The sequence below is a fragment of the Pseudorasbora parva genome, chromosome 10 (assembly GCF_024679245.1).
Source record: "Pseudorasbora parva isolate DD20220531a chromosome 10, ASM2467924v1, whole genome shotgun sequence".
Lineage (NCBI taxonomy): Eukaryota > Metazoa > Chordata > Actinopteri > Cypriniformes > Gobionidae > Pseudorasbora > Pseudorasbora parva.
In genome coordinates this window covers 45,993,707-46,008,283 of record NC_090181.1, presented here as the reverse complement: position 1 = coordinate 46,008,283, position 14,577 = coordinate 45,993,707, and the positions used below count along the sequence as shown (strand labels likewise).

The following is a 14,577-nucleotide window of genomic DNA, read 5'->3' as shown; positions in this document are numbered from 1 at the left end:
ATGTCTCCAGATTGATCCAGTTAAGAAAAGCAATGTTTCTGGGTTTGCAAGGTTAACCTTAATGAGAAAAACACAGCGCAAAGCCGCGTGATGTCACCAATGACATTGTCAAGAAACACATTCAATATGAACAACATCTGAGCGTGTGTGTGTGTGTGTGTGTGTGTGTGTGTGTGTGTAACCAACATCTGAGCACATGAAGTGTGTGTGTGTGTGTGTGTGTGTGTGTGTGTGTGCATGTGTGTGTGTGTGTGTGTGTGTAACCAACATCTGAGCACATGAAGTGTGTGTGTAACCAACATCTAAGCACATGAAGTGTGTGTGTAACCCTACGCCGCCCCTCCTCAGGCCACAGGAAGCGGAGACGGCTCATCTCGCTCTCCTTGATCCCATTCTGTCTGGAGCTCAGAGGAGACTTCGGTGAACAAATGATCCCAGTCCCAACCAACATCCTCCTGAAAAACACCAAAACCCATCATAGGACCTTCATTTACAGAAACAGGCACAATGGCACCTAAAAAGCCATCATTTACTTACACTCATGCCGAGGAACACAAAAGGATTTTTTAAGCATCTTATGTTGAATGTGAACTAAGGAAACACTGAGCACGTTTACATGCACACCATAAGCTGATAACTCATAAATATCAGCTTATTAAAATAACCAGTTTTCCCCTTTACATGCAAACCAGTAAACTGACAACGCAAGTAAACCGCGTTTACATGACTTTATTAATAAACCGGGTTATTTCCTTATAGTGACGTCAAAAATATATGTTTTATTATAAATGTTCCGTCATTTGTGATGTTAATAAAGCGTGTCAGCGGGAGATTTTCGGCTCATATTATCCCTCATGCAGTTATGCAGCGTTCAGACTGAACCTCTTCTACTTCTGCTGCATGAGATGAGAACACATCTTTATAATGTTCTGGCTCTTAAAAGAGTCTGCGTTTGTGATATATCTCCTTATTTCATGCAAAACACTCGCTGGGTGCATTAAAATCTGCTGTAAGTTTATGTTTTTGTCACCTATCACACATGCGCTCTTCAATAAGCTAAATGATCAAGAAGTGGACTCCATGACTTCAGCACTGCATTCAGAAAAGCCATCAACTGCAGACGACTACGGTGCTTTCTTAATCAATTTGATTGGTGTTATGGTCCTTGTCATAATGGACTGCCATTGCATACACTACCAGTCAAAAGTTTGGAATAATTAAGAAACTTTTAAAACAGTAAAGCAGTGTAATATTCCTCCAGTGTAAATCATCTGTTCTCTGTGTGAATATATAGTAAAGTGTGATTTATTCCTGAATTTATCATCATTACTCCAGTCTTCAGTGTCACATGATCCTTCACTAATCATTCTCATAGGAGGATCTGATCATCAACACACACTGAGGATTATTATCAGTGTTGAGATTTCTGTGGAAAAATATTTCTCAGGATTCTTTGATGAACAGAAATTTCAAAAGAACAACATTTATTTGAAATATAATCTTTAGTAACATTATAAATGGCTTTACTGTCACTTTCGATCACATTCTTTATAGTAACTGATGTTTTTTGCCAAATCTTTTAAAAATCTTTTTTCAAATGTATTGTTTTAAAACAATATTTTAATACCGTTATTCATCAAGAATGCATTATATTGATCAAAAGTGATGCATTGTGTATTTATTTATTTTTAAAATCTGGTCTTTTGAACTTGCTATTCATCAAAGAATCTTGAAAACAAAATGTATGGTTTTCACAAATATGAAAATATGGTTTTCAACACTGATAATAATAATAATAATAATAATAATAATAATAATAATAATAATAATAATAATTAAAGCTGCAAGCAGCATTTATCGTGGTTCAAGCATTTAAGGCTTTTAAGCCTTTTAGGCTATAATAGTGACTCTATAAAGTCTAAATATTAATTATAGAACAATATTACTGTAGCCTGACAAGCCAGAGCCACATCAAGATGATTGGTCTGGAAACTCCCCATTGACGGCTCAATCTGAGGGGCGGATAAACGGTTGTCTTTCAAACTCCCTCTGCACGCGATAGGATAGCGCTACACCAACCAGAGCAACGAAGGTGAAGCAGAGCTCACTGACAGATTAAACATTCGCCGTATCCGGTCGGCTAAACTCCGAACACATCTTCCCTTTTTAAGAATGACTTCAGTGCCGTTCTTTGTTCTTTTCTCAGAGAAAAGCTTAACTCCAAGTCTTCCAGAGTCGCGGTCAAAGCTGATTCCAAAGACCGCCGTTCGCCAGTTTCTGTGTTAACTAGAAGCACGCAAGTGCAACTCTGCCGTAGTCATTATGGCCCCGCCCACCGACTCTATACACGATGTGATTGGCCCGTCCAGAGTGAGGGGAATACAGCTCAGAAGGGTATTGAGAGTTCCTAGACGACACTCGCTGGCAGATTAGATTTGCTGCCGCTAAGGTGCGTCTAGATTTCTAGGCTAATATTACTGAGTAGTATGACAAAATGACTATTTTGACCAGCAGGTGGCAGCAGAGAACCACTCATTGGCTGACCTTCATTTTAAAAGGGTCTGTTTTAAGAACACATTTTCCATGTTAACTCCAGTAAACATGCAGATATAGATTTCTGAAATAAAATGATGGGTAACAAACTGTTTATTCCATCTTTTTTTCCTTTTATAACATCTTTTTCAGGTTGAGGTACTTATTGTAATTGTAATGTAACATTATTACAACAACATACCTCTTTTTTTTAATCTGCTTTTTTGAACTTACTCTTCATCCAAGAATCCTAAAAACAAAATGTGTAATGGTTTTCACAAATATGAAAATATGGTTTTCAACACTGATAATAATAAGAAGAATAAGAAGAACCATTATTAATAATTGAGCACCAATAATAACTTGATAATAATCCTCATATGAGAATGATTAGTGAAGGATCATGTAACACTAAAGACTGGAGTAATGATGATAAATTCAGGAATAAATCACACTTTACTATACAGGGAGTGCAGAATTATTAGGCAAGTTGTATTTTTGAGGATTCATTTTATTATTGAACAACAACCATGTTCTCAATGAACACAAAAAACTCATCAATATCAAAGCTGAATGTTTTTGGAAGTTTTAGTTTTTAGTTTTAGCTATTTTAGGGGGATATCTGTGTGTGCAGGTGACTATTACTGTGCAGAATTATTAGGCAACTTAACAAAAACAAATTTATACCCATTTCAATTATTTATTTTTACCAGTGAAACCAATATAACATCTCAACATTCACAAATATACATTTCTGACATTCAAAAACCAAACAAAAACAAATCAGTGACCAATATAGCCACCTTTCTTTGCTAGGACACTCAAAAGCCGGCCATCCATGGATTCTGTCAGTGTTTTGATCTGTTCACCATCAACATTGCGTGCAGCAGCAACCACAGCCTCCCAGACACTGTTCAGAGAGGTGGACTGTTTTCCCTCCTTGTAAATCGCACATTTGATGATGGACCACAGGTTCTCAATGGGGTTCAGATCAGGTGAACAAGGAGGCCATATCATTAGATTTTCTTCTTTTGTACCCTTTCTTGCCAGCCACGCTGTGGAGTACTTGGACGCGTGTGATGGAGCATTGTCCTGCATGAAAATCATGTTTTTCTTGAAGGATGCAGACTTCTTCCTGTACCACTGCTTGAAGAAGGTGTTTTCCAGAAACTGGCAGTAGGACTGGGAGTTGAGCTTGACTCCATCCTCAACCCGAAAAGGCCCCACAAGCTCATCTTTGATGATACCAGCCCAAACCAGTACTCCACCTCCACCTTGCTGGCGTCTGAGTCGGACTGGAGCTCTCTGCCCTTTACCAATCCAGCCACGGGCCCATCCATCTGGCCCATCAAGACTCACTCTCATTTCATCAGTCCATAAAACCTTAGAAAAATCAGTCTTGAGATATTTCTTGGCCCAGTCTTGACGTTTCAGCTTGTGTGTCTTGTTCAGTGGTGGTCGACTTTCTGCCTTTCTTACCTTGGCCATGTCTCTGAGTATTGCACACCTTGTGCTTTTGGGCACTCCAGTGATGTTGCAGCTCTGAAATATGGCCAAACTGGTGGCAAGTGGCATCTTGGCAGCTGCACGCTTGACTTTTCTCAGTTCACGGGCAGTTATTTTGCGCCTTGGTTTTTCCACACGCTTCTTGCGACCCTGTTGACTATTTTGAATGAAACACTTGATTGTTCGATGATCACGCTTCAGAAGCTTGGCTATTTTAAGACTGCTGCATCCCTCTGCAATATATCTCACTATTTTTGACTTTTCTGAGCCTGTGAAGTCCTTCTTTTGACCCATTTTGCCAAAGGAAAGGAAGTTGCCTAATAATTATGCACACCTGATATAGGGTGTTGATGTCATTAGACCACACCCCTTCTCATTACAGAGATGCACATCACCTAATATGCTTAATTGGTAGTAGGCTTTCCAGCCTTTACAGCTTGGAGTAAGACAACATGCATAACGAGGATGATGTGGTCAAAATACTCATTTGCCTAATAATTCTGCACTCCCTGTAGATTCACACAGAGAACAGATGATTTACACTGGAGGAATATTACACTGATTACTGAAGTTATGAGCAGATAAACACAGCCTTGTTCATGGTTCTTCAAAATATCTTTTGTGTTCCACAGAAGAAAGGCATTCAAGTTTGGACTGGCATAAGTGTGAGTAAATGATGACAGAAGGAAAGATGAAGTATACGCTGGTCCTGATTTGATAAATCTGTGGGTCTGACCCTAGGAAGAGCCAGACAGAAGCTGTATTAACCCACCTCTCTCACCTCCTGCTCCGGGGCTAAAACCTTCGTGAGCAACTTCAGGTCAATCTCTCCATCCTGGGAAAAGCAGAACATCAGGCAAACATTTCCTAAAATACCGCAGCTGCACAGCAAAAAAACGCTCTTCTTATTTAGTATTTTTGTCTTGTTTCCAGTCCAAACATCTAAATATTCTTAAATCAAGATGCATTTAAACGGCAAAAGATATTTTTTTGTTTTGTTTTGTTGAAAAAATAATCTTATTTCTGAGTGAAATCTTGTTTCTTGTTTCCGTCCCAAACAGAAATAAGATTATTTTTCTCACCCCATTGGCAGATCATTTTGCCTGTTTTAAGCAAAAACTCTCTTCATTTAGATTTTATTTTCAACAAAACAAAACAAAAATATCTTCTGTCGTTTTACTGATCTAGTAAATGCATCTTGATTTAAGAATTGTTAGATATTTAGACTAGAAACAAGACAAAATGACTGAGTAAGAAGAGCATTTGTTGCAGTGTGTGCGATATAATGCATGTGCCCACAGACGCTGCAGGACAGGAAGAAGCTCTAAGGTGATTGAGAAAGTTTACTAGCGTGTTGTTTAGTAATGAGTGGATGAGATCTCACCAGGGTCTGGAAAGCAGAATACTTCATGAGGTCGTTGTCCAGGTCTCTGTAGGTCATTACTCTGTTCACCTGAATGCTGAAGACAAGACACAATGGGTCTGTTTACATCCTCTAACAGACTGGGACTGTCCTCGCTTCATTTGGATTGAAACTTTGACATAATGACAATCACACACTAGACAATCTAAAACTAGTTCACTTTTAACACTGAATTAAAGGGATAGTTCCCCCATAAATGAGCCTGATGTTGATCTGCTGACCCCCAGGGCATCAACATGTAGGTGTGTTTGTTTCTTCAGGAGAACACAAATTAAGATTTTTAACTCAACCGTTGCTGTGTGTCGGTCATAAAGGACAACTCTGGGGATTTTTTAAGTTTATCTTGATCGTTATATCTTTGTGAGTACAGTCTATAGAAAAACAACCGAACCGGATTGGTGCTTGCCACACGGAGTTATTACAGTTAATGCCCAGAGCCCCACTCAGCTAAAACGGCAGCTATGGGGGCATAAACGTAAAGGGGGGCCTTTGAGCCTCTTAACAGACACAAAATGCAATTAAAATGTCTATTCAATATTAACAGGCACAACACAGCCGGGCCAGTTGAAGAAAAATACCATACCATGGTTAAAGACGGGTGCAGCCACTGTGGAGGTAATGTAAACTTTATTTATCGTTCCATTTGGGGGGGCACACGGCTTGAGGAAAGATGTGCAGTAATAAAATAATCATCCTTTACACACACAACGCTCTTCCCAACTGGACTATTTGCACATTCCCACGGGACTTCAGCGCGAGACACAGCTAGCCGTCTAAAACAGGTGAATTTAAACAAAGGCTAAGTGGCTAAACTCATCTCGTTGTCATGTAAGGGCCCTGTTCATGTTGGACAGACATTTTAATTGCATTTTGTGTCTGTTAAGAGGCTCAAAGACACCATTTTCGCGGCCGAGTGACGGGAGCATAAAAGGAGGAGCGAAGGCAGTGGAAGATGAGAGAGGACCAGGCCTGGATTTATGTTATGTTTTGATTACGTTTTGTTGTGTGTGTGAGGGCAGTCGTCCATAAGGGGCTGCCCGCGGTTTACTTTTGTTTTGTTTATTTATTTTGAAATTAAAGTTTGTTGAATTTTCGCCGGTTCCCGCCTCCTTCCTTCTCATCTAAGAACCGCGTTACACTCCGTAATGCAAGCACCAATCCGGTTCGTTTTTTTTCTATAGACTGTACTCACAAAGGTATAATGATCAAGATAAACGTACAAATTCGCTGGAGTTGTCCTTTAAGACACGAACCGATCGGTTTCTTTGAGAAACACAACAGAATTTATGTTATTTTTTACCTCATATCAGATGAATCTCATCTAGTGTTCCCATCCGATATTACTTCTGTCTGATAAGGTCAAACTGGCGCGATCATATATATATATTAGGGCCGGGACTCGATTAAAAAATAGAGGCTTTGTAATTAATTAATCGAAATTAATCGCATTTTAATTGCATATAAATATTTGACCTGAGAACAGTGAGAAGTAATTTTTCACATGTATTTTTAGTATATCATTGAATAATGACTGAATACATACGCTTAATCAACAAAATATTGTTTATTTATTTCAGCCCAGCAGACCAGCGCAATTTTTGCCATTAAGTTTAGCAAAAGCATATTTGTGATATTTGAGGCTCAATGTGCTGCGGTGATACGCAGATTCCTTGTTGTATAAGCTCGCACACAACCATGCTCTTGACGACGCTTCCATTCTTTCGTTTTTTAAAACAAAATTTCCCATCCACGGGGCCGAGCAAAGCAGTCTCATCAGCTTCTTCGTTCATGTTCACTCATGCCCTGCGTATCAATCAGCTCCCTAGTTCACTAGTCAGGGCACTGATCAGGACATTAGTCAATGCAAGGGATGACTCCCTGATCAGTGCCCTGACTAGTGAACTAGGGAGCTGATTGAGACGCACCCATGGTTTGTTGTTGTCGTGACTCCGGAGCGAGCGCTAGTGTTCCAGTATAATCGGTCCGTCGAAACTCATTCATTGAAAAACGTTCCGCGGTGCAAAAATAAGTGTGGTTAAAATTTTTTTTTTTGCGTAATTAATTAACGCGTTAAAGTCACGTAATTAATTAATCTTAATTAACGCGTTAAAGTCCCGGCCCTAATATATATATATATATAGATTCCTCATTGGTGTCTGCACAGGTCAGCTGAATGAGGAATCTTTATTATATATATATGATAGCGCCAGTTTGACCTGTTCAGACGGAAGTAATATCGGATGGGAACACTAGATGAGATTCGTCTGATATGAGGTAAAAAATAACATCAATTCTGTTGTTTCTCACAGAAACTGATCTGTTTGTGTCTTAAGACATCAGTGTGTGGTCATGAGCCTCAGGGCTCTGTGTGCATGTTGTCTAAGCATGTTTTTTTTGCTCTCATAGAATTGTTCCCCAATCACATCATTATATGACCGACACACAGCAACGGTTGAGTTAAAAATCTTCATTTGTGTTCTCCTGAAGAAACAAACACACCTACATGTTGATGCCCTGGGGGTCAGCAGATCAACATCAGGCTCATTTATGGGGGAACTATCCCTTTAAGGAAATGTGACCCTGGAGCTCAACACCAGTCGTGCGTCTCACGGGGTATATGTGTGCCAACTATACGTTATAAGGGGCAAAATTATCAGTTTTTCTTTTCTGTCGGAAATCATTAGATCATGTTCATGAAGATATTTAGTGAATGTCCTACTGTAAATATATCATAAATGTATTAGTAGTAGTAATATGCACTATGCATATAATATGCTTATAAGGACTTCATTTGGAAAACTTTAAAGGAGATTTTCTCAATATTTAGACTTTTTTGCACCCTCAGACTCCAGATTTAAAGGTCCCGTCCTTCGTGTGTTTTTGAAGCCTTGACTGTGTTTACAGTGTGTAACATGAGTTCATGTTTCGCGTGTTAAAAAACCCCCAGTATTTTTCACATAATTTACTTATCTGTACAGCGCTGTTTCCTCTGTCCTAAAAACGGCCTGATGATTTCCTTGTTCTATGAAGTCCCTCCTTCAGAAACACGTAACGAGTTCTGATTGGGCCAGCGCTTCCCGTGTTGTGATTGGACAGCAGCTTAGCGCACTTTGCCCGGAAAGGTCCCGCCTCTTACCATAACGGGGAGATGCAAGCGCTGAATGCGCGCTCTTCTCCACGTGGGAGAGCAACGAGACCACGCCCCCTATTTTGCGTGTTCTTGTGGGCGGAGCTTTAGTCAACAAACGGTTCTAGTGACGACATCACAGAAGGAAGTGCAGCGGTGTAGTCCAAACCGGCCGCTCGCTGTAGGCTTTGAAAGGGAACTTCTGATAAATAAAATATCTCGCTTGGCATTGAACTTTGAGCTTTATAAGGTTACAGGTATTATTTATGCTCTAACAGCAACATTACACACTAACTAAAGTTTGAAAGATGGAATCGCGAAGAACGGGACCTTTAAAAGGGTTGTTTCTCTATTTCAGAAAATGTATGACTGGTTTTGTGGTTCGGGGTCACGTGTGAATTAAATATGTTTAGGGCAAGGCAATCACATTTTTTTATCTGGGAAAGGATAACTTGCATATTATTTGTTGTTGCTTATTGTTTTCTAAAAATGAGAATAAATGGCTCTGTATACATTAAAATAAATAACTGCCTTTATATTTTAGAAAAGATGATCATCATATCCGGGGGACATTAAAAATCCATATACCTAGGCTACAAATGTCCTTTTACTTTTGGGATTTGTGTGTAATCAATAGATTTTCTATTTCAGTGTTTCTGAGAATGTTGAGTCTTCCTCCGGGAACCAACACGTGACAATATTCCTCATTATAATAATTAACATGCAGCATAACGATGTGGGGTCTTGTTGAGTTAGTTAGTCGTGTATTGAAACTGGTGGTTATGGTAAGGGGCGGGACATTTCCCAAACACCAATCACAACACACTGCTCCAGCCGACCAATCAGAGCACAGTGTGCTTTACAGAAGGAGGGGCTTCATAGAGACAGGAGCGTTACTGACAGACTGGGAAGAGAAGAGCCGCAACAATCGAGAATATGAGGAAATAATCAACATTGGACTCAACTAGACATGTTTCAGAATGCTGTTACTATTGAATGTGGGCCTGTTTTTTTAGATGATGAGTATGGTTTGTATTGTTTGATACCTGGGTGGAGCAGCGATCTGCATAGTGAGATCTTCCTCCTGAACCTCCTCCAGATCTGGAATAACTGGGATGTCTAGAAGATGCAGATCAAATGCAGTTTACATCGAGGTCTACATGAGCTGTAATCTAGAGAGCAATGTAATGTATGAAATATAATCACCACAATTGACTTTCTCTCTATATATGAACACAAACAAGAGATTTCTAGAAAAAAAATATTTAAAATAATAATTAATCTCTATGGGACCCTCAAAGATGACACTTTAAAAACCACACAACGGTAATCCAATTGACCCCGGCTAATGAATTAATGTTTCTAAAGGTACGTTCACACCGAACGCGAGTAGAGTGTCTGGAGCGAATGATTTCCATGTTAAGTCAATGGAAAGGCGTGCTGACGCGCATCTAGAGGTCCTGCGGCGCGATGGACGCGATTCGGCCTCACTCGCAAGTCCAGTTCACGCGAATAACGCAAATCTGAAGCGAATTGAGCGTCTTGCACGATACGCGCGAGTGGTGCTTTTTGTGCATTCAAGCGTTTTAAGTGAATTCGCGTCTACGCCTGAGTTGAAAAATGTAACTTTGGCGTCAATTCGCGGCGCGTTAACCAATGAGGAGCCTGCTTGCTGCTGTCATGTGGTAAAGTGACGTGATGAGAAACCCTGCATATAATTTAAAAATACAGTTATTTTGTCACTAAATGTAGTTTTAACGTTTTTCAGTTGATAATGTAGTTGTTTAAAGCTAAAATATGTGGTTTACTTATAAAGACAGTGCCTATTTAAAAAGAATACTCTTGCGTTTTTTTGTAGTTGTGAGCTCCAGGCGATCTCCAGGCGCTCAGCTCAACATGACAAATAATTTGTCTTGTGTACATCTAATGGGCGATCTTTGGTCCAATTAATCTATTGTTGCCTACCAAATCATTTTGACTGAGGGCAGAGTGAAGTTTCATAACTTTATATTTTATGTAAAAATACATGCAGTGAAGATAATCCAGGTAGTGCGTTGGCTGAACCACACGTGTGGCTGTTAATGCTCAATATCTATTTTTTTTGAAAATGTAAAGAGGTAGAGTGGTGTTTTAGGACATATTTCACCTGGAGCGCCTTTAACACGCCTCTATTTTGCTTCAAATGCTCGATTTCTACGCGCGTCCAATTAGCTGCGGAATGGATTCAAAATGTTCACGCGTCAAACTAGACGCGGTAGACGCGATTTTGACGCTTAATTCACGTTTGGTGTGAACGCAGCATTACGCAAAAAAAAAAAGAATTTATTTAAATGTCCTGATGTTTTCATCAATCATTAATCCTATGAACATCGACCAGTTAACAATAATAGTATTTGTCACACACACACACACACCAGCTGTTTCGCTTCAGAGCACACACTGCAAAAAAAAATTATCTTCTTATTTAGTATTTTTGTCTCGTTTCCAGTCCAAATATCTAAAAATTCTTAAACCAAGATGCATTTACTAGATAAGTAAAACGACATAAGATATTTGTTCTTGTTTTCTGCGGAAAAATATCAAAATGATGTTTTTTTTTTTTAATCACAACCTCTTTCCCTTTACTACACACATAAAATAACACTTTAATCCCTAAATTTACTCTCCTAGCGCAGTTCCTTGCAAAGCATGCTGGGAACTCCAGATTCACTGCCCAGTTATTTATATCAGCACAAATATTTCATGAATTTTTAACGCAAATGAATTACGTAAACTTCCGTTTTAAATATATTAGGTTGATTGAACACAATTGGGGGGGGGGGGGGGGGGGGTGAAACACTCAGTTTCAGTCAATCTCATGTCAATCTTGAGTACCTATAGAGTAGTATTGCATCCTTCATATCTCCGATTGTCTTTAGTTTTATTATATTTATAAAATAAATACAGGCTGTACCGAGTCTTTCCGGAAAAAAGCGAGCGCCTGGAGGCGTATCGTGTGGGCTGAGCTAAAGAATGACGAGCACACCCAAAGCGGTGACGTCCTCAAGCGTGGAGAAGAAACCCCAGATTCAGCTAATACAGATATGATCCAGAATCAGATCCGGAGGCTGAAATAAATTGAACAGGAGAAACAGCAGCAGCAGGACGTCCGTCTCTGTGGTATGGACTGTATTTACTGCAACTTCACTGACCACATTACTGCAACAGCCCGGTCCTGCAGATTTGCTTTATACAACATTAGGAAGATCAGACCCTTCCTATCAGAACAGGCTGCACAACTCCTGGTTCAAGCTCTTGTTCTCTCCAGACTGGATTATTGTAATGCTCTTCTAGCTGGGCTTCCAGCATGCACTATCAAACCCTTGCAGCTGATCCAGAATGCACCTGACCAATAAAGAATAGCACTTAAATATCCATAAAATTTTCTGTTTGTTTGTCCAAAAAAATAAAAAAAATTGTTTGTGTAGTGTGCTCGATTAACTGAGACTTCTTACAGCTCTTACAGGTTGTTGGCCTTGTTTGTTTCGTTGCTTCTATTGCTCTCCCCTTTTTTGTAAGTCGCTTTGGATAAAAGCGTCTGCTAAATGATTAAATGTAAATTTAGTGGCCTGTCAACATTTGTGTGTGTTTACTCGCAGTTTACGAGGACATGATTCGGTTTATGGACTATTGTATGCGACTAAACCTTAGCAGTAGGTTTTGCACGTCAGACTAGTGTAACGTTATACAGAGAACAACAGTGGAGTAACCGTTAGCGCATTTGAATGACGAAGCACGCGGTCGTGTCGTTTACTGATGTTTACTCACGTGACGATAGCCGACAGCACAGACATCTGAAGCAGTTTTAGTCACCGGCTGCTTCCAAAGCAGGACCGAACCTTTATCGCTGGGACCGCTCCGTCAAAAACACAATCTTTGGTATGATTTGGTGAAGTCCTGACAGCAGTGAACGGTGGAAATCCACTTTGCGACGCGACTGAAGCGATGTTGTGAAGCTTCCCGTAATTTCTGCGTTCAAATCGGTTCAAATGCAGCGCTGCCTTCCCAGAATGCTGTGCTAAAGCGTTGAAGTCGCTCGACGTCACCCATAGGAATAAAGTGGAGCGCGGCGCGGACTATAACGACAGAAGTGTTCACGGACGACTGGATCTGCAGCTGAGAGTGTTTATGGGCGTGCATTTCCTCTCTCGCTCTAGTCACGCGCGCACCCTACCGGGAGAAGAGCCCGTACGGCCCATACAAGGACCTTCCGCTCTATTAACGTCAAGCCGACCCATACTCGAAAAAAACTCTCCGAAACTTGTGAGAAACCGGAAGGAGTATTTTTAACACAGAAATACTCCATCAAACGTCCAACATTAGTTTTTGAAACTTTGTCTATGTTTAGGATGGGAATCCAAGTCTTTAACAGTGTAAAAAGCTCAGTATACATGAGACAGCATTTCACCGCCCCTTTAAGTTTAGACAAAATTAGATATGTTTAAGTAAAGTGGACAGAATTTAAATGTGTTATGTTATTTATGTATTTTAATAAAAAATTCAGTGAACATACAAAATGGCCATGACTACATCACCCTTTTGGATAGAATAATCGCATCCGCGGACGCTGTACAGGCTCAAAAATGACATCGTCATGTATATACTGTCAATGATAAACGTCTGTGGAGGAGCTCTGAGCTCATATTAAAGCTTAGAGTCTCTACTTTCTGGAGATATGCATCACTTTGGCATTTGTTTTACACAAAGTAATGTATTTACACTAAATTACTTTGGTGCCATTTCCGCCTGGATTTGGCCTACCCAAATTGAAAAGCCTCCCATACACAAACACAGTGGTCCAGGTTCAAAATGTTGGTGTCATTAAAGTTACATAAAACACTGCTAAAAGTCATAAACATGTAAGTATATGTTTCTGAACTGTAATAACCCTCTAAAAAATGTTTGGGGTTATAAATGCATTTTTGAAAGTTTGAACTCCTTTCTTCCACTATTTTCTGGAGTTTAGTGGAAGCAGCCCAAACTGTCTGCAGGGTCCTAGAGCACACAGGGCCTGAGTTACACACTCTCACAAACACATTTATTTATTTATTTTTAAATCAATAAGCGCCTACTTTATTGTTGGAGGGTTATTACAGCTTAGACAACATATCCTTACATGTGTATGACTTTTAGCAGTGTTTTATGTAACTTAAGGCAAAGGGTTTCCTGTAAAATGACACCAAAATGTTGAGCTTAGAGACCACTGTATGTGTGTATGGGAGGCTTTTCAATTTAGGTAGGCCAAATCCAGGCGGAAATCCCAAATGTGGTCCTAGATCTTAAGAGGTTAATAATCGTGATTATAATTTCGAGCAAAATAATCGTGATTGTCATTTTATCAGTTATGGTGCAGCCCTATGACTTGTTACAGTGAGCTTTATTTCCAGTTTTGTTGATCTCGGAGCCTGATTATGGATCTGAGAGTTGTTCTGGAGACGCACATATGCTGCTGTTAATGCGAGTTGCAGCATTTCCCACAGTCCCTCCAATCATCACAGATGCTGTCTGTCTCCTCGGCGCGCTCTGCTTATATGGTGTGTGTGTGTGTGTGTGTTTGATTTCCTCCCTGTGTTTCTCTCACTCTCGCTCTGACATCCTCTTCCACTGCCCCCTGTCACGGAGACCAGGCGGCCATGAATATTCAGAGTCGAGACGGCATCTCTTCCTGCTGTGAGGCGGCGCTCCGGCCAGGGGCTCCCCAGAACACACACACACACACACACACACACAGCGCCCTCAGTGGCGACCCCGTGTCCGTTCGGGCCGGCCCGGCTCCAGCGAGCCCATCTGTGTGGGGTCGGAAGTCACGGCGTGGCCTGGCAGGATCCGCGGTGCCAGGAGCCGCGCGCCCGCTGCCCAGAACAGTGGGAACCCGCTTTAATTGGCAAAACTCGACAGGACAGAGCGTGGCATCGCTCCCAAAGAAGGACAAACTTTCACAGCCCTTCTC

General features: G+C 40.5%; 1 protein-coding gene across 2 annotated transcripts in view; it reads right to left on the bottom strand.

Annotated features, from left to right (window-relative positions):
• Window positions 1–207: 207 nt before the first annotated feature.
• LOC137090787 (Intraflagellar transport protein 43 homolog) overlaps window positions 208–14,577 on the bottom strand; it is a 49,591-nt gene continuing 35,221 nt past the window's right edge. For both annotated transcript variants that reach the window (XM_067454741.1, XM_067454742.1), the window contains exons 6-9: window positions 9,635–9,707; window positions 5,423–5,498; window positions 4,811–4,873; window positions 208–455 (exon numbers count right to left, since the gene is read on the bottom strand). In XM_067454741.1, coding sequence (XP_067310842.1) covers window positions 345–455; window positions 4,811–4,873; window positions 5,423–5,498; window positions 9,635–9,707 — 323 coding nt within the window. In that variant the 3' untranslated portion in view covers window positions 208–344. The remainder of the gene's footprint in view (window positions 456–4,810; window positions 4,874–5,422; window positions 5,499–9,634; window positions 9,708–14,577) is intronic.